This window comes from Emydura macquarii, unplaced genomic scaffold (genome assembly GCF_026122565.2).
Source record: "Emydura macquarii macquarii isolate MOO-44397 ecotype Brisbane River unplaced genomic scaffold, CSIRO-AGI_Emac_v2 contig_3477, whole genome shotgun sequence".
Classification (NCBI taxonomy): domain Eukaryota; kingdom Metazoa; phylum Chordata; order Testudines; family Chelidae; genus Emydura; species Emydura macquarii.
In genome coordinates this window covers 3,581,646-3,608,995 of record NW_027133614.1, presented here as the reverse complement: position 1 = coordinate 3,608,995, position 27,350 = coordinate 3,581,646, and the positions used below count along the sequence as shown (strand labels likewise).

The 27,350-nt window shown below is 38.9% G+C and overlaps 2 protein-coding genes across 6 annotated transcripts in view; one reads left to right on the top strand and one right to left on the bottom strand.

Moving 5' to 3' along the window:
• Positions 1-12,131, top strand: part of TRMT1L (tRNA methyltransferase 1 like) — a 44,794-nt gene extending 32,663 nt beyond the window's left edge. For all 3 annotated transcript variants that reach the window (XM_067535093.1, XM_067535094.1, XM_067535095.1), the window contains 6 exons: positions 1,246-1,433; positions 7,135-7,213; positions 8,097-8,263; positions 9,029-9,088; positions 10,650-10,776; positions 10,876-12,131. In XM_067535093.1, coding sequence (XP_067391194.1) covers positions 1,246-1,433; positions 7,135-7,213; positions 8,097-8,263; positions 9,029-9,088; positions 10,650-10,776; positions 10,876-11,200 — 946 coding nt within the window. In that variant the 3' untranslated portion in view covers positions 11,201-12,131. The remainder of the gene's footprint in view (positions 1-1,245; positions 1,434-7,134; positions 7,214-8,096; positions 8,264-9,028; positions 9,089-10,649; positions 10,777-10,875) is intronic.
• A 7,478-nt stretch (positions 12,132-19,609) lies between these two features.
• RNF2 (ring finger protein 2) overlaps positions 19,610-27,350 on the bottom strand; it is a 37,456-nt gene continuing 29,715 nt past the window's right edge. For all 3 annotated transcript variants that reach the window (XM_067535165.1, XM_067535167.1, XM_067535166.1), the window contains 4 exons: positions 25,609-25,824; positions 23,657-23,929; positions 22,353-22,524; positions 19,610-20,367 (listed from right to left, as the gene is read on the bottom strand). In XM_067535165.1, the coding sequence (XP_067391266.1) occupies positions 20,266-20,367; positions 22,353-22,524; positions 23,657-23,929; positions 25,609-25,824 (763 nt within the window). In that variant the 3' untranslated portion in view covers positions 19,610-20,265. The remainder of the gene's footprint in view (positions 20,368-22,352; positions 22,525-23,656; positions 23,930-25,608; positions 25,825-27,350) is intronic.

The window sequence follows — 27,350 nt, the reverse complement described above, 5'->3', positions numbered from 1 at the left end:
ATATCTTTCACATAAACAAAAATTGTTCCCCTTCTCTAGGGTTTTTCCTCATCCTGTCTTCCGCTCAGCTTGTAGCCACCTTGCTGGGCTTGATGACCCTCGTGGAAGGCTTGTATGCCCCTTTTCTTGGGGCTGGTAGGGGAACCAAGTTCCCCCTCTACTCTGGATTCTGGCCCAGGGGCCTGTACTGAACAAGTAGGTGTGCTCCTTTACCCGAGCTGCAGTTTTCCCTGGGCCATTTCCTACCTGGTCTCTTACGTTCTCCTTTGGGTCTGTCCATTTTGTCCCTGCTTAAGCAAGGTCTTTCCCAGGCCTCCCAACCTGGAGAGCTTTTCTAGACTCTTTCATGTTTGGTCAAGGTCTCTCCCAGGCTTTCATGCCTGGAGAACTTTTCTTTATTCTCTGATCTTTCTGCGTGGCTCTCTCTCCAGCCCTTCCTCCAGCTGGGCTTTATCATCACTGAAGCCTAGAACTCAGTCCTATTAGTACAGCCAACTTCTGCTCTTTATGGGGAATTTGCCTCATTTCCCTCAAGTAGGACTCATTCTGTAATTAGGCTGGTTTAGCCCCACAGAGCAAGCCACACTGTCACAGACTCCATAGTCAATTATATTAAATTGGACCTGTTTAGATTGTCTTGTCCAGCTTCTTGTCCATGCTAATTTATTCCCTATAGCATACAATCCATTGCTATATCCCATTTAACTTTTAAATGATTCTACCAATCCGGCTTGCATCTCCCCCTGTGAAACCACACCACAGGCTGAGATCTCATATTGGAATAACTTTTCCTGCGTGTCAAGCTAAATTTTCCTTGCTCATTTTTATCTTGCTTCTACTTACGCTCATCCAAGATACCCTAAAGGATTCCTCTTTTCTTGGTGTGTACCTATTCAGATACTAGTAGCCTATGATTTATCTCACTTTAGTCCTCATTTAAGTCTGATCTACTTATTTACTTCCTATAATCTTTCCTTTGAAGTCTATCCCTCCAAATCTTCCGGGTACCTAGGAATCCAAATCATGGATCAACACCCTATTGTGCTAGGACTATACAAACAGAGAACAAAAAGATGACCCCTACCCTTCACAGCCTGTAGTCTAAGTAGAGGCTGTTTACAGATATTGCAGGATTTTCCAAACAATGGATGATATATATATTTTATATAGCACAAGTTGGGACATGTGGGAAAGTTAGTCTTTGTTGAATTCCTATAATAATATTCTTTGTTTTTGCTTTTGTAGAGCTGCAGCTCGATGTAACAAAGGCATTGAAGTTTTGCTTGCAGTAGCTCTAGAACACTTTGTCCTAGTAGTGGTGAGAGTTTTGAGGGGACCATCTCCCGCAGATGATTCAGTCAAGAAAATTCGGTATCTTATCCACTGCCAGTGGTGTGAAGAGAGGATTTTTCAGGAGGGTAATATGGTAGAAGGTAAATGGTTTTTCCTTGAGTTTCTTTTAAAGGCATAATCCCTGCATGTTTATTGTATGTACCTATGTTAGGCACATGGTCAGTTCGAACATGTAAAAATACTGGTTTCATTAGAGCATTGTGATAATGGTCATGCACGTAAAGAAGGTATTTCCATTATAATCCTCTAGTTTCAAAAGGGTTCTTTGAGTAACCATCCACACAGATTCCACTGTAGGTGTGTGTACACGAGCTTGGAATCTTTTGATCAACGGTGTCCATTGAGGTTACACATGCACCCCACATGCCTTCATGAAATCCTACTAGAGGTGTAGAGCAGCCTCAACTGCCACTCAGTTCCCTCTTCCCACCTGTGGCAGCGGGATGGCGCCACAGTGTGTTACTAACTGCCTCCCCACAGCTTTCTTATTGTAATTAGTTTCTTATGTTCTTGTTATTACATTTAATTTGGACTGTTTGCACAGAAAAATATTTTTAAAATTCTTCAGTCTCCTCCTTGCCAAGGCTTCTCTAATGGCTGAGACTAGGTTTCCAGGTTTCAAAACCTACCCAGTCTGTGAAACAGCTATGCCTCTTGGGCTTGATCTACACTTACCCGGCGATTCGGCAGCAGTCAACGGGAGTTACGCAAGCTACACAGAGTAGCTTGCGTAACTCCCATTGACTGCTGTACTTCCCTTCTGCGCGCTGTCTTCACTGCACTGTGCTGACAGGAACCACGTTCCTGTCGATGCAGTGCTATGCCACTTGAGAGGGTGGATTAATAGTGTTGACTTCTGGATTGATTGAGCGGATCTTCCAGATAGGTCAGTCTGACAGCGGCAACTTTGATGGCACATTAAATATCTCTTTTGTCTAAGAGAAACTCATATCACAGACAATGTAGTATTTGTAAACCTTTCTCCAAGTGCACAAAGAAAACTGCAACACTTTTTTGAAGCTGGTTTTGATGGAGAAATCCATGAAGAGCACATTGGATTCTGAGGTCCCTTCTCATAAGTATTTTGCTGTTCCTTTGGAGCCAGCCCCTATTTGTGCACCACTCATTAAAGATGCTACCCCAGCTCTTAAGAGCTCTTCAGGCATCAGAAGACCTCATATTTCTGAAGTAGGGTTGAGCATTTGACTAGGTCAAAAATAATTGGTCATTTGACCAGTCAAACACTGGTCAGATATTCTAAAGCAATAATTTATTACAACAGTAACAAAAAAGAGTAAATCTTTAAGGTTTCCAGTAGGCTTAGCCTTAGACAGATACTACTTCTTTCATATGGCTGGTATAGAGCAGCAACTACAATTTCACCTGAAGCTGATGGGGCCAGATGGCTACATCTGGAGTGGGGGGTTATTTACATGCACATTTAATGTGGATTGTTTGCTTTGTTGAGAGTGAGGGAGGTGTAGGGGGGTGGGTTAATAGCTGTGATACTTTTGATTAAGGGAGAGGCTTAAAGACTCTGCATCTTTTCTCTCTGTGTTGGGGGAGAGGAGGTTTAATGGCTGTAAACTCTCCTCTCTCTTCTGTGTTAGTTCCTGTATGCTGTTCTAATCAGTTCAGTTTGTAAAATCTTCAGGGCAGGGACTGTGTCTTTTACCTTGTTTAATGTGCTTTGTAAACCACCGTGTACATTGGTATGCCAATGAAGATATATGGACATACATTTGTGTGATCTAGAAGATTCAAGCAAATCAAAATGCTCAGTATTCAATTAATTCACCTTTTTCCCAGCAGGAGACATTAGCATGTAGTAAAGTGAGTGATCAAGACATTTAAATAGGCTGGCTAACAGATGGTGCCATGATGCAATCAAAAAGGTATGCCACTGCCTACTTTGACATTCTTGCTGGAATATTTGACCATGGTTAAAACAGTCATTCAGTTGACATCAATTGACCAGTCAGTTGACTGGCTTGCCAAACCTGCTCTGAACCCTCACAGCAGTCCTTTTCAGGTCAGTCAGTGACCACTTCTGCTACCTACGGTAGGAAGAAGCAAAGCTATTCATACACTGCTCAGCACCAATCATAATTCCCAGTACCAGCCAAGAGGTCTAAGAGCCACTCTTCTGACTTGTCCAAGCCAGCTCCAGCTAAACCCAACTGGTACAATGAATCTGTGTGTGGTACCATAGCCAAGAGATGTGAGGCAGAAGACACTAGCCAGTTTTCAGCAACCAGTGCCTCAAAAGCGGCACCAATGTCCATTGGTACTGACAGATTTGGAATCTTCAGTACTGCCCTAAAGCAGAAAACCTGAGTCTCTTGAAGCATCTTTGTAGAACCAGTATGGTCGACATAATCTTAGTCAGTACAGAAGTCAACTCCGGCTGCATTCACAACACTTGCTGACCTGGTGATGACCCCAGAACCAGTGTATCCACTTCTGGATATTTCTCTATTACCTATAGTATCTAAGTCTTTCCAGGTAGCAGGACCCATAGTACCAGTTATGACTATATTGCTTCATCTGTCTTCGTCAACGCCAATCTCTGTCTGAGTTGTTGCTGGATCTCCTCAACCAGTGTTAACCTCTGAGAGATCTACACCTCCCTTAGAGGAGTACTATTTGTTGGCATCATCTTGGGGAATTAGAAGCTGTTCTCCTTTTCCTGAGAGGGACATTGGGAGAAGTTCTTGTAATCACAGAAGGCATACTTCTGAAGATCATAAATTTCTTGGATTCTATCATTGTGGCGTCATACGCCCGTCCCTTATGGAATGCCATACTGGCCCACCTGTAACCCTCAAAAACCCATTTTCTTATGCAAGACCGTGATCTAGGAACAAGTCAGCTCCTTTTGCAGAACCTTCTCAGGTGGTATAGCCACCACAGCAGGATCATCTTCACAAATTGAGCCATGAGTGATGATAAATATTTCTTGGAACAAGCTCATCCCCATACACTTCCATATCTGTTTCATCTTCACCAGATGAAACAGTTACACCATCAGCACCTTCAACTATTGATGACTTCAAGGCCTTTCAGGAACTTCTCAGAAGAGTGGTTAATACTTTGGAGATTCTATTGGAAATAGTCCAGGAACATCCATGTTATTCAATATTCTTCATCTGTTCTCTCAGGACCATTTAGCAATGCTCAGTAATAAGGATGTTCTTGCACCAACCAAGGACCTCTGACAGACCCCAGCTTCCATCTCAGCCACATCTAGGAAGGCATCTTCCCTCTAAGATGTTCAAGTATTTTTTCCACCCACCCTGCCCTAGGATCATTCATAGTGACTGGCTCATGAAAAATCTAAACAGCCTATTCCTGTGAAATCCAACCCAGTACAAGGAGTCAAAACTCTCTTTTGGGAGAAGAGTATACTTAGCTAGCCTACCGTTCTGTATAGCCAGTTACCAGGCTCTGTTGGCAGAATATGTAACAGTGGGACATGATTCTTCCATTTGTCAATAAGCTACCCCAGGACTCCAAGGATGAATTCAGGGCTATGATTAGAGTAGGTCAACCTAAGAGGGCCATGATTTTTTAACTCAATAATGAACAAGAAATTACCCTTTCTAAATTATTTCAATATGACCCTTAGAGCTTTATACCCCAGGGCTGAGCAAGAAGTAAGGAAGGCTTCTACTCTTCTCGAGATCTTCCTTGTCTTACTCCTGCCACCAGATGATTACAGATTCTTCTAAGAAAAGACTGTGTTTACAGAAAAAGGAGATGCTCTCCTTTATATCCTGTAACCATTCTTTATCTGGTCAAAAACAGCAGGTTTGATGCTGTGTTCAACAGTCTTGGACTGATTTTCAAGGATCTGTACCTGTTTTCCCTCCTTTGCCAACAGCCTACCACGTCCCTCCTCATGACAGCCTGCTGTCTCCAACCACAGCAGACTGTCATGCTACCTATGTCAACATAAAGTGACCCTTTTTTTTTTGCTCCTAGGGAAAAGTGAGTCCAGGGTCTCTGGAAGATGCATTGCTGATCAGATGGGAAAGGGAGCCTTTCACCCCCATTCTGTTATTTCCCAGAGTCCTCAGGAAGATATGCCAGGATGAGATCCAGTTGATAATGATAGCTCTGGCCTGAGCATGTCAGTTTTGGTACTCCAACTTCTGATGCACTTATCCATCATCCCCTCTACTACTTCTAAGCCATCTAGACATCATTTCACAGAACCAGGGGCTTGTGTTACATCTGGACCTAGTGTCTCCACCTCTGACAACATGGAGATTAGCTGGCGAAACTGGAGAAAGGAGCAAAACAATACAAGACATTCTAATCCAGAGCAGAATAGCTTTTACGGAACTGACTTACAGAGCCTAAGTGAAAGCATTTTTCATTATGGTCCATTCAGAGACAACTTGAACCCTTGGAGTTTTCTATTCCTGCTATCTGCTGTCTTTTGAAACAATTGGATCTATCCATCAGCGTATATTTAGCAGTTATCTTTGCATATCATCCACATCTTCAAAACCATTTGTTTTTTTCCCCACCTTATTGTTTCAAAGTACCTAAAAGACTACTAATTCATATGTTCCCTCTAATCAAAGAGTCTTTTTCTACGTGGAACCTGAATATGATACTTTAGTCGTTTAGACAAGTGTGGGGAAATTGTCTTAAAACTTTCTGGGAAATTACTCTATTAGAATTTATCATGCTGCTTCTCTATCCAACTGGTGGCGGTTGGTTGTTTTTTTGGAGGAGTAAGATGGGAAAGAAGGGGTGTTAACTAAAAATCTGCCATATTTTTGACATGTAAAAAAATTCACTGAGTATGTTTCAAAAGATCTTTACTACTCATATTTCAGATAAATCAAATATTTAGTTCTTAATGAAGACAAGTGCCTTTAGCATATTTGAAATATTTTTTAAAAACAGTTTGGTGTATAAAATAGTGCAGACAGGATTATTCTGCAATATGAGAATGTATTGAGTTGTAAAGCTCCAGCTTATACACAGTTGTTTATCTGTATCTTATTTGAAAGTCTAATCCTATCTATCTTCTCACTGTAACTAAAGGGGCTGGTGCCTTGGGCTGTTAAGGCAATGATTTATTTCTTGGCCATGTGAACATTAGGCTGCAATAAATCACATTTTCTTTTCATTCTTAAGAACAGAAATAAAATTAAGTAATGTGTGTAGGTGCAGTGTTATGGTTGAGATCTTAAATGCACAAATTATCTGCATTTACGATCCTTCAATCTACTACATATGTGCAAGGAAGCTGAGCTATGGCAGTCATGAAAATCCTATGATTGAACTAAATTTTGTGCATATGCTCAACCTTAATTTTGACAATTTTTTGCATTGATACAATTTTCCTTGAAAAACTTTTTTAGTTTAAACTTCTGTTTTTGCAGTGGAAAATTCTAATGCACTAGCTTCAAGTAGTCATTTAAAACACATACTAAGTAATATGGAGCTCTGGTTTTGTTTTTTAATTTAAAAATAACTAGAAAGTTATAATGCCCCCATTAGATTCCTTTTGGCAGAAGACACCAGAGTTAGTCATTTATGCCAACATTAAATGAGAATTGGTGTCTCAAGTTTTTTTACAGTTGTTTTTGTATTTTGGGTTCTGATGTTTGCTTGTCCTCTTAAATGCCTCTACTTAGAAGGAATCACTTGTTGATGGGTGCAACCTTCCTAGTACCTAAAACATCTCTGTTGCATTTTGTTTATTAAAGTGAGTTCTATAGATTGTATTTTGAAATAATTTAATTCTGTTTTCTATTACAGAAAACCCTTACCGGCAGCTACCTTGTGACTGCCATGGCAGTATGCCTGGGAAGACAGCAGTAGAGCTTGGTCCTCTGTGGTATGTACAGCACACAGCCTAACAGAAGTGCAAGCTCATTTGTTCCTACAGCATTAAGTGTATATCTGGCAACTGAGATTGGAGTGGGCTGCTGGGTGTTTAATTGGAGAGCTGAGTAATAAAAAAATGAGTTTTCCTAGTCATGTTCGTAGACAACAAGCAGTGAGTTTGCTAAATAAACAACGGTGAACGAGTTTTTAATTTCACATCCTGGCGCTATTAAGGCAATTACACTGCACAGGAAAATCTGGCTGAGTAGCTTGATGGCTTGGGACCAGAGAACTAGTATACATTGAACTGCAATTAATAACTAATTTTGTGAGGCATTTACATAATATGAAATACCTATACATTTCCAGTAGTATTAAATAACTTGAACTGCTTGATGGTGATCAGCAATGAGGTTGATCCTTGTTTTTTTTTTTTTGATTGAAAACATTTAAATGTCAACATTTCAGAACTAGATTATAGAAACAGAACTATTCCTTAGCATTAGCCCTGCTTTTACTATTTCTGAATACTACTAGAACACCAACCTAATTTTGACAGTGCATCCTTGGGATGTGGGTATCATTCCTATTTTACACATGGGGAAATGAGATGAAGTGACTTTGCCCAAGCTGACACTGCAAGTGACAGAACTTGGATTAACATGCATGAGCTCTTGGTTTTCAAGCCATGCCCCTATGCTGCCACTACCTAAAATACAAATAATTTTAATTGTATCACACATTATGTGCCTTGGTAACATAATTATAGTTCAGCTGTTAATCAGTTTGTGGGAACCATTTGTAAAGGAGCAAAGGTGTTCTGCACTAAATCAGAAAACTTTGTCATACACCAGTCTTCTTAGTTTTCACTGGCATTCTATTACACTGCCCAGGTCAGGGTCCCTCTTTAACACTGGATTCCTCAGAAGAATGCTGTTTGAAGCTGTTCAGCATGGCTTAGATGAGATTCAGCCACTTGTAAAGACACTCATCTGTGAAGCAGAGTGTACGACTCTAAAACAGTTTTCAATCCATGGTCCAGCCAGTCAGAACAAACAAGGTGAGATAAAATGGCAAGTTGCTTACAAAAACTCATGGGTTTGTGGAATTTTTAAATGTCTAAAACCAATTGGGAATTTCTTAAGCAACAGTAACTGTAGTGGTGCATGCTAAACAAGGGTCAGAAACATGTTCCCCTTGTCATAAAGCATGGGATAATAATCTTGACATATTATGGGGCTTTTGTCATACTCTTTAAACCTCTACTGTTAAGCACTACTGGAGACAGGGTGGTAGACTTGGACAGATGGCTTGAACCAGTGTGGGCAAATCCTATGTTAAGTAAAATAGTGCTGGCCCAAGGTGCCACACTGATAGTTCTGTAGTCCACTTTATTCACAAAACAGGCAGCAGTAGCACAAGTTTTCCCATGTAATGCAACCCTCGTGGAAATTCCTTCCCTCATCGTGAAAAGGGACTCTACCCTTCATGCACAGTCAGTCCTGGGCTTCATTGCAGAGACTGCCAATGGGGGTGATCGAGAGCTTTCTATAGTGGGATACTATGCTAGTCAGAACAAACTAGAGTTTACCACCTCACTTCAGATAAATTACCATATAATAACTGATGAGCTGTTATGAAAACTTTCACTAATCCATTATTATCCTCTTGCCTCTATAGTTTTTACTCCTTTTATTTTGTCTAGAAAGTTTGGGGTTTCCCCCTTTCACATGTAAGTAGATCCCTTTATAAGGCAGCAAAATAAAATGTACTTAAAACTTCGTTTTGTCACAGTTCAGATTTAATTCTGACTTTTGTATTCTAGAAGAGTGTGGCGTCTTCATTAAAACACCAGATACTGCAACTGACTATTATGTGGTACAAGGTATGTAGTTCATCCATCACAACTGCATGCATACCTCTTGTGGGTTGTGCTAGCAGATAACCATAGTCAATGAAGAAGGGGTGGGGTTTTAAAGGTGGTGATGGAATGGCTTATGGAACCTTGGCTTGTGATTGCCCCAGGTTTTAGGGTGTTGGATTTTTTAAATGAATGTGTTCAGTGGTTCACCTCCAGTGAAGATTAATGAATTTTTTAAAATATCTTTACCTAAAATAGTATTAGCTGGGAAAGACAAAGCCAGATATTGCATGAAGTGTACTGCACCTTTGCAAGTCTAGTTTATCTGTGCAGCCCTTGGCTTCTATAGATCTGAGTGTTATAGACAACTTTAAATTATCTATTAAACTAGACTAGTTTTCAGGTCCCTTTATTTTCTAAGGAATGAGATTTTTTTTCTGTAAGTGGTGTAGCTGTAGCTTTACTTTCAACCAGTCTAGGCCAAGAATGCTACCCACAGAAAAGCAATAGAAGTCTAAGATGAGTTTCCCAGAGGGGACTTAAACACTGCAATGCTTAACCTTTAACTTTTAGGTATCTTACTGCTTAGTGCAATCCACAACACAGAGTTAGGCATCAATGCTTCCTATACAATGCAGTGGGAGAATTAGGTGCTAGAGAATGGGATCCACAAAATTCAGCACACTGAGCAGGGAGCTGCCTCAGATAGCTGCTACAAAATGCCAAGAAGAAGGGAAGTCCTGACCTCTGCCCCTCAGAATGACTTAAGTGGCTAAGTCTGAGCTGGAGAGAGGCACCTCCCTCCACTCAGGATTCACAGCCATGAACCCTCTCCTGAAGTTTGTGGGAAAGGGCTTATGCACCTTTCTCACAAACAGACTGGGTGCTGGATGGCACCATTCAAACTGTCACAATAACTCTGTCCCAGTACATATAATTTAGTCCAGTGCTAAGAGCAGTGATGTTGGACACCTAGTGTTATTCTCCCTCTTCATTGATGATATAAAGAAAAGATATGAACTCTGGCCTCCTGGTCCCAGGAGAGTACCCTAACCACTGGGCTCTCTGTTTCTCTTGTTAAAGTTGTTCCACTATATATATAAAAATATGTACTGGAGCAGGAGGACTGGAACGTGGGTCTCTCATGGCCAGGTGGGTTACTCGTCCTTCAATGCATATTAATTATATAGTGGAACAGCTTGAGGAGAGAGCTGCCTCAAAATATACACCCTAGCACAGTGGTTAGGGCACTCTCCTGGGTGCAGGCAGACCAGAAAATCTCAGGGGTGGGGAGAGGATTAAACCCAGGTCTCCCACCACCCAGGGGAGGGCTCTAGCCATTAGGTTAAGGTTATATGTTCGCACTACCACCTCCTGTGTTTTAATGGGGCCTGATCCAGTATGAGAGCACCTGCCAGATAAGCAGAGGAATGCTTAGTTTGAGGATCCCACTGGGGCTTAGATGCCCAGCTGCCTGGACTATGTGTACATGAAGTAATGGATTTTTTAGGTGCCTACAGACTTAGGCAGAGGTTGAGGAACTACAGTTTGTAACTTGCCCCTAATAAGCATTTGTGTGTTTCAGGTAAGAGGAAAAGTAATGAAATGAGTAGAAACATAGCAAAACGACAGAAGTCCGAAAGCAATGCTGAGCACCCTGCATTTTACTATAATATCCATAGACATAGCATCAAAGGAATGAACATGCCGAAGTAAGGATCAAGTTCCAGTTTCTGATTTCTAACAAAATCAATGCGTAATCTGTGTTGAAACCAGCTAACCAGCAATAACTTTCTCTCTAATTTTTTCAGGTTAAACAAATTTTTACAGTATCTGTCCCAAGCTGGGTATAGAGTAAGCCGAACCCATTTTGATCCCATGGGAGTTCGCACAAATGCACCCTTGGCACAGTTTAAATCTATCCTTGTGAAGTACAGCACTCCCACGAACACAGGGGGGCAGGCAGAAGGCCCTGTCCAGTCCACTGAAGATACCCAGGCAGGAGACAATGTCCAAGCTGCAGTAGATGAGAAGTCACGAGACATGGAGTTCCCAGAAGATAATAAATCAGGAGTCACTGTCATGTTCACAAAAGATAACTATCATGATAATTTTACTGCTGCTGAATGTAAATAATTGTGTTAATTTGAGATTTGCAACTAAGCCCTGCTCACGTAAACCAATCTACAGCACTGGTTTTGCAAACTTGAGTTGCCAGGTATTTTAATGCGTGGGAGACATTTTAGAATTACACAGAACAACAATCTATGTGGTCAAGTTACAGTTAGAGTGGGGAAAGTAACTGTAGAGGGTTATCGGCTTTTACACACTCTTGTCTTTCCTTTAAGCTGTGGCATTTTGTGACTACCCTCAAATCTTCAAAAACCCTCATTCAAACTCCTAGTGCACTGTCCAGAACAGTGGATAAGCGATGGCACCAAAAGTGCTAAGCATTTCTGAAAGTGTTGCTAGAGCATAATCTAAATATGAATTGGGCCATCATGCCTGCAGCTTGATTGGTTAGAGTGTAGCAATAGGTCATGTCAGCAAGACATGAAAATATTGCTCTATAAAATGTGGTATTAAATTTAAGAAAACCAGAGCATTTTAAATAGGTGTAATTATATCCTTAGTAGCAAACTTAACTTTTGCCTAAAAGCAAAGCCCTAAATGCAAGTGGATCAGGAATAAAATTAAACTTATTTGAATTTTTATATTTAGTTCTATATAGCAGGTTTTAAGTGAATTAGCTACTTTGAAGAAAGTAACAATTACCTTCTGTGACAAAGGAGAAATCTGGCAAGCTATTGGGGAGAGAAGACTGAGTGGCAAAGAGTTAATTCAGCAGGATTTAACTTATGGGTCCCACATTTAAATTGCCACTGGTACTATTTGATGATTAATACATCTGTACAAGTCAGTTATCAAATATAACCTGCTTGTAAGTTTCTTTTACAAGTCAGTGGTTAAATTCTTACATAAACAGCTTATTTTCACTATTAGAAGCATCTCTTGTGGCACAGGTTGAAAAAACATGTTTAATAAAGAGTTCTCTGGTTTCCTTTTATATAGATGTGTGTGTGTGTGTATGGTGTTACTTCAGACATAAAATCATAAGATTTCATTTTTGTGTGGCTTTTCCTAACTGTTAGAATTAAGATTTTGCTCCCAGACTTCTGTCTTTCTCTACTTCTGATCTAGGAACAACTGTCTTATATTGCTTTTAAAACCGGGTCTTCCATACAGCAAGAGTAATAATTTTAGATTCAGGCTTAGTCTACAAAGTTTTGGCAACATAGCTATGTGTCGGCTAGGAGTTTGAGGGAAAAAAGCCATACCCTCTAAAAACCGCCCTAAGTGTGCCAAAAGAAACTCCCCGATAACTGTGCAGACAGAAGAGTGCTTCTGCTGGCTTACATAACGTCATTCGACAGGTGGCTTCACTGTACCAGCATCCCTCCTGTCCTTTCTGTTAATGCTGCATCTCCACTAAGGGGTTTTACCTGCCTAGCTATGCCAGCAAAGTATATGTAGGGTAGACTAGGGATGTAAAAGCCTAAACTTTTAAACAGTAAGCATCTGTTTAAACGTTTTAAACAGCTGATTATGTTTAAACTGGGGGGGGGAGGGACAGCCACTGGGCAGTTCTAGCTTGTGGGGAGGCGCGGAGCCCAACGGGAGGGAGGGGTGTGTGTGTGGCTGTGGAGTGGGGGTGGGGACCACAGCTGGGCAGCCACTGAGCCCAGTGCAGTTCCCCCTCATAGGTGCAGAGCGAGCAGGAGCCGCCCAGCTATGGCTCTGTGGCAGAGGAGCTGCAGTTAGGCAGCCCGCAGTTGGCAGTGAGGAGCAGAGTCCAGCACAGCTTACCCGCACCCCCTCTCCCCGTTTAAACGTTCTATTTTTAGAACGTTTAAATGGATTTTTTAAATGGATTTTTACATCCCTAGTGTAGACACACCCTCAGATATGGGTTTTCACAGCCACTGTGGCTCCACTCCTGTCACAGGACCACTCTATCACTTCCTTCTCAGTGTTCTATGCCACTTAGTTGTACAAGGTGTGGTATTAGTGATACATAGCACTTCCAGGCCCTGCCACACTGTAAGACTCCAGTCATATAGCTCTTTGACTATAAAAAGAAGTCTTCCAAAATCACCCTTCCACAAAATAAACCCCAGTGGTGTGAAGGTTGGCATAAAGTACACAAACTAGTCTAATAGGGCTGGGAACAGAAAGGGAGAGAATCATGTATGACTTACTGGTGTTGAAGACAGTTCCAGTGTAGGCTCCAGAGAGATCTTCCACATAGTACCCACTTACTCCATGCTAAGCTTCACACAAAAACGCCACAAGAAAAAAGTTTCATGAAAACTGACATGGGGTCTGTGGGGCAGATGTAGAACCTGTAATTACTTAGCTCAATTTTTTTAAGTTGATCAGGTTTCACGTAGTGTCATTTTAAGTAAATACTGGCCTTATTGGAGTTTTCAGACCTTCTTGTTTTTTAATCTCTGTTGCTCTAGAAGAGACTCTCACTAACTGAGGAACTTCAGTATATAGTGAAACTGACATCTTCCTGGTTTGTCAAATGTGAAGTAAACCAATTGGCAAAAAAACGTGTCTAATCTTTCAGTTAAAATATATCTAAACAGTACTTCAACATCTAACAACTTCAGGCAGAAATGTGATTTTTAAAGTCAACTTTAAAACTGCAGAGATTGGGTGAACAGGCTCTACCTCTATATTAAAACACAATATCCAAATCTTGTTGCTGAGGCAAATCTGGCACATAGTCAACTAACTCCTTAATGCGTAATCTTTGGTTTAACCTGCCAAATTTCAGCAACTCTCAGAAGTTGAAACTAGATTTCAGTTGTATGTGTTCATGGAAAAGTAATACAGCAAAACACAAAATGTCTGATACAAGTGTATTGAGACAACTTTTTGTTTCAGAAAGTGGAGTAAGTAACCAGGGAATAGTCAGCCATTTTCCACTTGATACCTATCAGGGAGAAAGTGGTCGCAAATCTGAAGATTGAAGGCAATGGGCTGAATGTGATCACAAAATAATAAGATTTCATGTTTCTAAAGAAAGGCAAGAATGAAACCAGTAGAATAGGGGCAATGGACTTCAAAAAAGCAGACTTTAACACTGTTCCTCTGTTAGTGGAAAACTCCCAAATTCAGAGAACGGGTAGGTAAGAAAATCTAAGGGAAAAGGGAGTTCAAGACAGCAAGCAATTTCTTATAAAGAGTATTAAAGGCACAACAGCAAACTATCCTGATGCTATCGGAAAAATATTAAGCCAATGTGGATCCATTAGAATCAGAAAATCAAAAAGGAATTCTATAAAAAGTGGAAACATGGACAAATTGTTAAGGATAAATACAAGAGATCAGTACAAGCATGGTGGACAAAATCAGACAGACTAAGGCAAAAAATGAGTTACACTCAACAAAAGGCAATAAGAAGAGATTTTATAAATACATGAGGCATAAGAGAAAGATGAAGGAAAGGGTGGGTTCTCTACCTAGGGAAGAAGAACAACAGACAGCATCAAGAAGGTTGAAATGGTTATTGCCTATTTTGCTCCAGTCATCACTAAAAAGGTAATTTGTGACCTGATACTTGACATAATATTAACATGGGGAAGGAAGGCAAGCCAAAATAGGGAAAGAACAGGTTAAATAATAAGTTAAATGTATTTAAGTTGACATGTTCTCATGAAATTCACACTAAGGCATTTGAAGTAGCTGAAGCAATCACAGAACCATTAGCCATTGTCTTTGCAAATTTATGGAGGAGGATGGGTCCCAAAGGACTGGAAAAAGGAAACGAAGAGGATGCAGGAAACTATAGACCAGTCAATAGAACGGCAATACTTGGAACAAATTATTAACCGATCAGTTTGTCAACTCCTAGAGAATAATAGGATTATAAATATATGCCAATATTGGATAATCCAATATGGATTTGTCAAGAACAAATCATATCAAATCAACCTAATTTACTTCTTTAGTAGGGTTACTGGTCTAGTGGATACAGGGAAGCTGTAGAAATGATATCTTGATTTTAGTAAGGCTTCTGATACAGACCCACATGACATTCTCATAAGCGAACTAGGGAGATGTTGGCTAGATGAAATTACTATGAAGTGGTTGCACAACTGGTTGAAACATTGTACTCAAAGAGTAGTTTATCTGTAATTTGCTGTCACACAGGGTGTGGGGGAGACTATTAAGGCAACTGGAATGGCAGTAATAGCAGCACAAATCCTAAAACTGACCATAAGTCTCCTCCCAAATATTTTTAACTATGTCTTCAGTTTTAAATTTGTTGTCCTTGAAGAATCACATGCACAAGATCAGAAATATCATTTTTAAAAAGTACTAATAGAAGAGCAGAACTGATTGGTGACCAGAACTCTTAAGATACTAAAATAATTTAGCTATTACATTATCAGCTGTTCAGCATTCTGAATAACAAAAGCAAGTATTGTGGTGAATAGTGTTAGTGATACAGCTAGAAACAAATCAATGTCCTAATTTCCTGCTTCTAACTATTCCAGTTTACATTCCAAATACAGTTGAGGGTCAGGTTCTTATTGGGAAAGAAGGAAAAAATAAATCATTTGTACTGTGTTATTATTGCTCGTCCCTGCAAGTGTAAGTAAGTGGTATTATAATTAAGTAACTTTACTGTAACTTTATTCTTATGACTTAAATAACTGATGGATAGACTCATCCTCACACTATTAACCTGACAGGTCTCTGAATAGTGATGCAAGGCGGGGTGGACGAGGAAAGGGAAAGTTGGTTTGAAAAGACTGATGTATCTAGATAGCCTCCACTGACAGATTTGTGATATTTTAACTGGATACTTATCTAGTCTTTACCTTCTATTACATCATAATTGAACATGTGAAAAGGTTTCAAAACTGAATCAAATTGGATTCATCACAACTAGAAAGTTATGAGAAAAGCAGCCTGATAAATGCAATTAAAGGGAATTAAAACCAGTTTTCTAATAGATACCAGTACTATCAAATTCAACTGCCCTTAAAGAGCTACATGAGACCAAAGGGAATGCTGTTTTGGCCAGTCATGTCTTAATACTGATTATAATACTTCAGAACTCTAGAGGAGTACTCTTAACGATACTTTTTTTAAATTGTCACCCTTATTCTTCCAAATGAGTTAAAAGCATTATTAAATTTAAAAAGTTTGGACTGTAGCTTATTGCCAGTCAATTGTAGGTTTATACCTAAACATTCCCTTAAGCACAGTGGTTTTTAAATTGCTGGCTGAATAAGTCTGTCAATATTCATGCTTTGGACAACTATTTCTGAAAAGCATGAAGACAACACACAAGCTCCATCTGGAGCAGAATGTGGCTGCTCACCTCTGCCTGATCTGGAACATCACAAGCACATCACACCTGTGCTCAACTCTCTCCACTGGCTCCCAGTCGGTTTCAGATGCCAGTTTAAGTCCTCAGTCTTAATCTTCAGAACAAGTAATGAATCAAGCCCCACCTATATAAAAAAGATTGAATTTCCAACTCTAACCCACAGATATTTGCATTCTTCTGAGATAAAGTAGAAGAAGAGCTGGAGACAAAGCACTCTTGGTTGAGGGGATCTGGCTGTACAACAAGCTTCCAGAGGAGTTAGGCTAATCCATTCTAATTGTCTTTAGACAACTCAGCAATTCCTCTTTGAAAAAGCTCTTCCACCACAGCAATATTGAAACCCCTATAAGTAAAATGTGGGAAGCCCTAGCACAAATACCTACCAAAAATCCAAATTTTATTGTTCATATAGATAATTTTTTACAAAACCACCTAAGTAACATGAAATGTATGTTGGAGGACAGCTGAAAGCCGGGAGCATCTGCAAACCATTATATTCCCCAAGCTATGTGACCTTGCCTCTCCTTATCAAAAGAGCTTTAGACATTTCTTGAGCCTAAGCAGTGGGAGGGAAGAGAAAACCTAATTATGATTTTCTATGGAGAGGGTAAGGAGAAAGATACCATTTTATATTGAGTGTAATCATGGCTTGATGTTTGATCCAACACTACAGTTGGGTTATAATGAAGGACTGAGGTTTAGAGATCACTATATAGTTTTGTCTTTGACCTTATCAAGTACCACTTTTCTGGTAAGTGAATAAAACTCTCTCACAATACATTTATCCTTAATTATAGTTACTGTCGTAAAACTTAGCAAAAATTTACACTGTACTTTTTTTATAAAAAAGTTTAACACTATTCAATTTGTAACACTATGATCCTACTCCACATATTCCAAGTCTTCTGCCTGCATTTATGTTGGGAAGGTGCTTCGCACACATGTAAACCCCCAGACACAAAAATTGATTTTGCTGGCATTCCCAGGTAGAACACACCAAACCAACCCGCTTCTTTTCACATCGCTGTTGGCATGACAATTATTCTGTTTGTCACCCAATGGAATAACTTGTTATACCTGCCACAGCAAACAATGAAAAAGTTTAACATTAGCTCATGTTACCACACATGCACACTCCATTCTAAGGTCCTGATCCAAAAGCCATTGAAGTTAATGGGCTTTGAATCAGGCCTTACAAGTTGTGAGAAAAAACTAAGGCACCAGATTACACTCTGTAGTGTTGGCATGTGTGTCCGGAGAGCAGATGCATCTCCCAGCTCTCCACCTAGAGAACTGCAGATACAATAAGTGTTGTAAGACAATGATAGACTGTAAAGGTGGATTTATAATGGAAATAGTTTCTTTTAGACTAATAGGAAGTAGGATTGAATTTCCAATACTGTGTTCACAGCATTTTTGCTTTATTATGACAAACGTAAGATGTGACAAATGTGAGCTGTCAGGTATGACTGTAGTTTCAGATATTATAACTGTTCAATTTACCATACCTAATAAGCACAAGGTACCAAAAATGAAGATTTAGCTCAACAGGAAGGCGATATGAAAGTTGTTTTGAAAAGTAAAATTGTTTATAGCACTAAAAAGTCACAGTGTAATCAATGGTATAATCAAACACCTACATAATATATATTTTTAAAGAACATAAATATTCAGTAAATTCACTATAACATGAAAGTAAGAAGTTTCACATTCTCCCACACTTTTTTAAACTGCAGACAAAAAAGACAGACGTTCTCTAGACAGACACAGCTCAGCTTCACAAATACCTCCTTTGCTCCTTAAACATTCTTCGATATCACAACAGGAATTTGTTATTCTGCTGCAGCTAACCTAGAAGTTTCTCCATAATATCTAAGCATCACAAAAACAGGAATATATTTAGTGGACATGCACTAGTAATCTATCCAATTGAACATTACACCAAGTAGTACTGAATAAAATGTTTGAAAATAAACCCTCACCCCCCCAATATGTTTGGTGGCTGGAAATGTCAGTTTCATGGCACAGATTACAAAAAGAGTAGTAAAAACTTTTCAGATACCAAAAAAATATTAAAAGTTATTCAAGAAGCCTATGAATTTTTCATATAGAGATGAAACTGACTCAAAACAGCAGTCAAAATGGAATATATTTACAAATGTTAGACTTCAATGACAAGAATAATGGGAGGCTTGTTCCTTCCCAACAGAACCCTAGGGGTTAAAAGTGTACAAGTCCCAAATACTTTAAAACATTAGAAACTCATCCATCTTCACTGTAAGCAAGACAGGAAGAGAGGAGACATACCATATTGTTTGAAGTACAGTACTCCTCACCTGTGGCTGCTTTAACAGAGTCTTTTCACTTTCAGTTTCTAAACAGACACGAAGGCTGTACTGATAAAACCTTAGAGCAAAGAGAACATCACTGTGCCACTTCCCTAACGTTGAGTATTCTCTTTAGCTGCAGCAAACCATCTCCATTAGGTGAGGGCAGGTTCACACCAGAAAAAAAACAAAAACAAAAAACCAACTGTTTAACATGCAGATGATCAGTGAATGCAAAACTTTACACAGCAGCCAACTGCCAAGTTTTTAAAAAAAATAAACCTACTGTAAGACACTAAATGGTACACCTGTCAAATACTAACACATTTTCTTCCAAAGTGCTAAGCCATATTTGTTAAAGCTATGGCTAAAACAGAATACTTAAAGCAATTTATAGTTGAAGCAGTTCTTTCCATCAGTGGTGAATCACTGTTATAGCTCAACTGGTGTGGAGGGAGCACTATAAAATAGAATACTCATGGTGCAACACCATGTCGTCATGCTGGAATTTTAAAAGGGGATTTTTGTTGCAAAATTGTATTTCCAATAAAGAGAATACTTTTTACAGCAAAGTTTCAAATATTTCCACAATAAAATCTGCCATTACATTGGATATGTCAGGACTTTAAAATTGTCAGAGAAGATAAAATGTATTGATCTACCAACCACATGTGCACAGGATAATTCTGCAACAGGAGTCAAAGATCAGAAATTAGAGAGTGCACAGGGATTGGGATGTTCTGCCCAGAAAAAAAAAAAAAAAAAAAAAAAGGATTTTCTTTTTTAAAATATAATTGATTCTGTTACTGAAATGAATGAAATCTAGCAGGTAGCAAGGTTTTTTTTTTTTTGTTTTTTTGTTTTTTTTTAAAGTATGTCAGAACTTTTCCCCCTAAAAGCCTTCATCTTGATCTACTGAAAACTATACCTTACCTGGACTATTACCAATAATCCAAGTCTTCCAGGGAATTAGATTACTACCTTGCAGCCAAAATGGCATGACATTATCAGAAATCAGTTCTTCAGCATTTTTTATATTGACAGCAGTTAGTAATCGCCACCATTATCACACCTCACATCTGCTACTATCGAACAGACTTCTTTAGACTGAATATTTCACCAAGGGGCTGATATAATGGTACCACGTATATTAGTAGACCAACAACTTTTTCTTGACTAAGTTAAGACATTCCACAGTGGAACCTTTGCTTGATCTGATATCATAAGCTGGGAACAAAAAACAACAATGGAATGCAACGGAGGTCATTCAGTCCCCTAGGGAAAAAAGATTAAATTAAAAATAAAACCCAGAATACTGTCTAATCATAATAAGAAGTATGCTCAGTGAGGAATCTGAAGACCTCCCAAGTATTGTCCATGAAGATGATGGTAATGCCTCCTTAATAAAGAAATCATAGCTACAAAAAAGTTAGAGTCCTGTCTCCAAGTCTTCTTTGCAAAGCCTATTTATGTTCCTTTGTTGGTGCATAGTAGAGTTCCATGGGTTTGTTCACTTTCCAGTACTTCTCACTGACCAGCTCCAAGGAAAATGAACCATTTAATACCTAGAAAAGGAGAAAACACCAACAGTTCTGAAAATATATTATCTATTCATATAAAGTCAAATTCACACAAGTAGTATTTCAGACAGGCAAATATTAAATTAGCACAATCCACAGAAACTCATCAAAATCACTGGCATCCGATGATGGACAATAGAGTTGTTAGCTAGATGAATATTCAAATTTAAAAGACAGTATCACTGGCTATTTTAAATTCAAGAAAGGTTTAGAGATTTTGCGGATTAAAAAGTGAAATAAATTGGACTTCAGCCCCAAGTTTCACCCCATCCTCCCTCCCAATTGTAAAGCTGGGAGAGCACATACTCTGGGGATGCCTCAATTTCCTTTCCAGGTCAATCCGTAGTCACATTTGAAAGAGATTTTTGGAAAATATTCTTGCCAGTCCAGTGTTGGACATCATACGCATACTGGTGGATAATCCCATGACTGATAACTGAGAGACAGACACATACTCTACTGCCAACAGCACAATGCAAAATATATAGTAAAGTTGCTCAAAGCACCATTAGCCGAAACTCAGCATGGTGGCTGCAGGACTCCTGGTCCAGTGTGGAAACAAAGGGCTTAACTGTAGATGGTGCTTCCTGTAGGAGAACTCCCCACTCATCCTATTGGAATGACCCAAGTTCATCTCCCACACAGCCCCTTCAGGCAGGTTCTTCTACAAGAGGAGGCAGCCTGGCTCATTGCTTTTAGTTGTTCATAAAGTCAGACTATTGGCAGGGAAACCGAGGTCTGATTTCAGGTCTTGGTGCATAAATGTAAAGTCAAACTTCAAGCTTATTTCTTTACTTTCAAGGTCCCTGCATAGTTCTATCCCTCCCTATTTATCTACCCTTGTTGCTCTGCACATCATGCAGGCTTCCCCACCTATCAATGATGCCAACTTCTAGGCATCATTTGTCAGCTTCTCCCAAAAACCCATCACCATACACGTAACACACCAAAAACTCATTGTGCCAGTAACAGCATGGATACATTGTGATGACACAGTCATCCTCTGATCACATTACTGCTAGTTGAATCTCCTTTCCCCTGTCCTCATCTATTTGTTTTCCTTTTTAGCATGCAAGCTCTTTGGAGAAGGGCTCATGCTTTCTTGTGTGTTGGGAAAGCAACTAGCACATTGGTTGGTGCTATGGGGGGCGGAGGGGATGGAAATGCATATGCTCCAAAAGCATAATAAATGAAAGAGTGCTGAGCCACATAGTTAAGATCTAATTTGCATTGCTACAAACTAGTATTAGAATTGAGGCACTAGTCACTGAATTATAATGAGCAGATAAGCAACCAGAAGCACTGATAAGATATTTAATGACAGGTACCACAGGAAATATTTATTAACTGCAGCCAGAACCACAGACGACTTCTGTTCTGTAAATGATCCTCCCTACGTGTACTGTAACGTTTTCACAGTGACCAGATAGTACATTAACAGGAGCATCAGAAATTCAGAGCAAGATGACTGATAAAGAGCCAAACTGAATTTGCCTAGGAAGTGCTATCAACCCTTGAGCAATGAAGGACCGTCTCAATAAGGAAGTCCTCAAATCAAAGTACCACTTTTTCCTTCTTAAATTTTTACATGTAAAATAAAGAACCAGCTCATCAGATGACAAACTGGTAAAGTCCCAGTGATGTCAATGGAGCCACACCATTTACCCTATCCAAGGGGATTGGACCCAGAGAACTCACACATTTACATGCCACTTCTTTTCTACTAACAATGCTTTCGCTGTATGCAATAGCCACAGAATAGACTTTTGCCTAAACCCTCACAGCAAGTAATGCTGGCTGGTGCTGAGAGTCTAAAAATGGATTAGGAACAGAATCCATAGACCAATTTTATAGAAAGAACCCAAACCAATCACAATGGGATAACAAATCCATTGTGCCTTCAAGTTGTAATATTGTTGGGTTTAAGCTTTTCTAAATTAGGCAGAGTATCAACCAAATTAACTACTCACAGTGTACTGGCTATTGGCTGTAGCAATGTAAATTGTGTACTGCTTCTCACTGGCTGTGTCAAGATTCATCTGGTTTGACTCTCCTTTGCTCCGAAGTTCCTCCAAAGCCAACCTCACAGCTAGGTACTTAGACAAGTGATCAACAGTGGCATTGCCAGAAGTCTTTATATACCTGCAACAGTAGCAACAAAGATAATTAAACACATCTGAGTCACTTGTGCAGAAAAAGGCATTAGATAAGATTCATGTGTAAAAGTAAATAAACTTGTATGCAAAGAATACAGATGGCCTCAATGTTTTCAAGAGACAAAAGAAGCAATTTACTGAATAGGGAGTAATTTACAAGAAAAGAAGTTCCCCTCTCAACCTCCTCTTCCACAGGCTCCCACTCTACTTGTGGATAGGAAATATTACTACTCTGTCATCTACTTGAATTAAGTGATGATGAGACACATTTTTTAAAAAAGCACATATATTCAGGACTGCTCAAACCCTCTGAACACAGATGTATGACATCAATTCCATGGACAAAAATTGGATACTCGGCACGCTCTGTTCCCTCTTTCCTGGTCCTAGCTACTCTTCATAGACTCATTCTCTGGAAATCACAAACCAAGAGTGAGATTTTCAAAAATGCCTAATAGCCTAGGATATTGTACTTCTAGATCCTATGAGAGAGCTCTCTTGCTAAAGATTAATAAGAAGGAGAAGTTTCCAGATATCTCAGGAAACTCTAGAAAAAAATACAAACCTGCACACTGCAGGTATCAGAACTATGAGCATGGATCTGGACAGCATTATAGAGAATTAGGGTGAGATTCACTTTCAGTGGGATTTGTGTTCCTGAGCCACTTAGGCACTTCTGAAAAAAAATCTCACTCTTCATTCCCAATTTCCAAGACAAAGGAATTCACATGTTGATCCATTCAATTATGCTCTAACACTTACATAAGGCTTATTTTTATATACATATTTTCAATGGGAGGGACTGGTATCTAAAATCCCTGGTCTTAAAATGCAGTCAACCAAGCATACCACACCAACAACAGTGGCGTATTCTTAACTGTTAGGAACTTTATATGCAGTTAAAGGGTTAAAACAGACTGACACTATAAAATATGAATACTCTTCTAACATTAACAAAAATAATTAGCTACCCAATTTAGGATGGAGAAAGTGCATTCAGTTCAAAATGACAAGAGGTGACTAGAGAAGTAATGTCTACATTTGATTCCAAAAAGCCTCAAGAAACAATAGTTTAAGTAGTAGTAAGGCAATTGTTAAAAGATGTTGAAGATACTTACCTGGTCTGTGCACTGTCATCATTCTCCATGAGTGTAGGATGGGGTCTGAAGACTAGCTCTATTTCACTAGCACCATCCATTACTGGGTCTATTGCCACAGTCGTATTGTTATTGTCCAGTTCTAGCCCAGAATCATCTGATGTTTTGGTTCTTTTGTTACTGGGCCCTGCTTCCTGATTGCTGTGTGTTGAAGCATTGCTACAGTGTGAACTGTCACCATTATCCTCTGCTCCACTGCCATTCTCAATTTGTTGTTTCTTGCCTCGTTGTAACCTGATTAAAGATATATATGTAATTAAATGTGGTCTTCTCAGCGGCCAATCAGCATTCAGAATTCAGCAAATTTCTTTAAATTTTGACATGCTGGTTCACACAGTATCTCATACAATTTTTTTTTCAATGGTCTATAATCAATCACACACAATACACGGTATTATAGTAAGTATATTCAAAGGCACCAACACTTCATAGTGATATCAGTATATGTTCAACAACAATGAATTTTTATAGCATAAGTTCTCTTTTCCGTAGAGCAACTGTGCTTGAATATTTTGTTCCTGCACTGAAGCTACAGAAAGTATTTTCTTTTCTTTTCTTTAGATAAATACTGTAAACATGAACAACTTTGTTTTAAAAAAGTAGAAATTCTGACACGAATTCTTATAGAAATATCCCATAGAGCTTAACAGCTTATATTTTCCAAAATTTTGTTGTAGCGGAAGCCCTTTGTGAACACAGGTCAGTAATTATTTTCACACAAGACTGCAGGTTCTTCTCTTCAACACTACTTTCTTTTCTTGTAACTCATATACTTTAGGTAGAGATGTGTTTTTATATTGTTATATGTCAGAATAGTGTATTTCCACCTTCCATCGACGACCGATGGGAAAACTGAGCAACCTGACAAGGACACTGTGCACTATGTTTCCACGTGTTACACATTTAATTATATTAGATTTAATAATACATTGACAAAATATTAATGGGCTACAATTGATTTATGGCACCCTGTTCTTAATTCTTCTATCTAAACATGATCTTATATGTATGCCTCCATATTAGTTACTTTGAGCAGCGTGAAAGAGTAATATTATCTGTACCACCAGTATGAGTTTCAAGCACATTTTATTGGATTACAATAATTTATACAAATTGTTTCTCTTTTAGTCTTAAATATAGTGCTACAGCATGCTGAATACTATGTATGCCTTTTAGCCTTGCAAAATAACTTGTCATTAAAATGTCCCAGCTCAGACAAGATCTATTTGCCTGTTTCTCTCCCATCCCTCCCCATGGCAATAGACAACCAAAACATAAATCTCTACTAATGAGTTTTTACTTTCCCAACAACTACAAAATCCCTTATCCTGGCCAAGTATAATTTTGCAAGGCCAAATATAATTTAAATTATACAGTATTACTAAAAAACTGCAGAGAAGTTATTATAGAGTGAAAAGCATGTCCCAGGGACCATTCAAAGAACTGACAAAACTAATATGTTAACAGGTGGCCTGGGGGTGACCTTCAATAAACACAGAGCAGAACTGTATTCTAAAACATCTTCATTTGTACCTCAGGGCGATAAGACACAAAGTTGCCCAACTGAGGTGATTCTTTGGACAGGTTTCACTATATTATATTATTTGAGAATCTGTAGGATCACGTAAAGATATTGTGATGCCCATGCCCATAGTTTTACTGATTTGCAACCTGGGTTCTTACTGTGCTACTGATGTCCATCTTTTGCCAACAATACAATCATGGGTTTCTGTGGCCTAATATTTTCCTGTGGGAGATGATACAGGAACTCAAATTGCTGGCCAAGAGGTAGGAAGTTTTACTTTTTAAAGTCTTTGATAAAAAGTATCTGAGGAAGTTTTTATGGTGTAGTTTGCTTTGAATTTTAAGTTAATGTTACAAGACAAACTCAACTCATCTTCAGAGCCCCATACCTGTTCATTGCTTGAATCTTTAATCCTTCCTCAATGCTGTGGCTCAGAGCTTGCTGGTTATTGTGCTTACTGATCCTTGCTAGAACTCTCTCTTGATGAGCCTCATATTCATCACGGCTTGGGTAAATTTTACTGATGAGGGCATCAAAATTCGGATCTGGTCTCAGTGATCTTTTAGAAACCAGCTTTTTACGACATGTGGGACACTCTTTGTTTCTAAACCAACAAAAAAAGAGGGGACAATGATAGTTCTCCATGGCTGTAACCCAGAGTTCCATGGCTGTAACCCAGAGTTCCCTGTCATGATGCAATTCATGCTTTCCCTATGATGCTTTGTGTACAGCCAATATTATCTTAGCATCTTCTAGGAATAGACCTCTCTCCCTACGCCTTTGACAGTAGTTATTACACTCCCTCCCGAGTGAGAGTTAGTTTTATGCTTGCTGAGAAGTCTGCAGTGATCACCCCAATAAAAGGTTTATTTATTTACGTAAGCTTATATTTACATTTAAGGATTCAAGTGTCTTGCTCTTCTTTGCAGATAGAGAGCCTAAGAGAAAGAACCTAACTGTGTCTTCACTAATGAAAAAAAGGTGTTCTTAACTCAAGTTAGCATCCTAGTGAAGACAAGACAGTTCATAGTTTTCACACGATTTAGTAGATCAAGTTAAAGACTATGAAAGATCCCAGTATTTAGCTTGACCTGCTAAATCATATGAAAACTACCAACAGCCTTATCTTTAGTAGGATTTTACTTAAGAGTCGGTTAATACGCACTATGAACACTTCTTCCCCCTAATGAAAGCAAGACCTCCGTGGTGGTGACCTTATTTGTGTCAGTTTTCATTGACTGACTTTCTTACTATTCTAACTTCTCATTAAAGGTAATTACACAATGGAGAGTAACATACCACCTTATATTGAATGTTCCAGTTCATTCAATAAGAAATGACAATATCCCTTGACAAATTTTTTGTTTCCATTTCACGACACAGGAATTTTTTTTGCAGGACATGAGATTAGAAAAATCTATTTACATGTGCATAGTTTTTATTATCCACAATAGGAGGGTTAATTTTTCCAGAGTAGTTCAGCATCGTCCATATTTTCCCAAGACATCCATTTTCTCTAGCTCAGTGGTTTTCAACCTGTGGTGTGCGGACTTCTGGGGGTTCGCAGATTATGTCTAAGGGGTCTGCAAAAGGTTGTTATAATAGAACAGCGATTTTCAGCTTGTTGTCCATGGGCCCCGGGGGTCTGCAGACTATGTCTAAGATTTCCAAAAGGGTTCACATCTCCATTCAAAATTTTTTAGGGCTCCACAAATGCAAAAAGGTTGAAAACCATTTATCTAGCTTAATCACTGGAGTTCTGATTAAACTAAGCATAAATAGAATAGTAAGGGGAACAAATGTGATATCTCAATACAGGTCATTCTGATTATCATATTGTCATTGTTATTCTCATAGGTTTGATATTTGTATCACTGAATTAATGGTAATAAGACTGGCAATTGCAAAGTCTTTTAAATTTAAATTGTTGTCAAGAATGGCTATCAATTAGGATTTGTTTAAAATATAAAATAAATACATGTTCCACTCATTAGGGAATCTTTTACCAGTACATATACATTTGGTAAGATTCCACTGAGACAGTTTAGTTCATTCTTATAATACAATTTGTTGTTACTAGACCTAGCTGGCTTAAGAAAGCAGGATTTCTCTGTTCCTTAAACAATAATT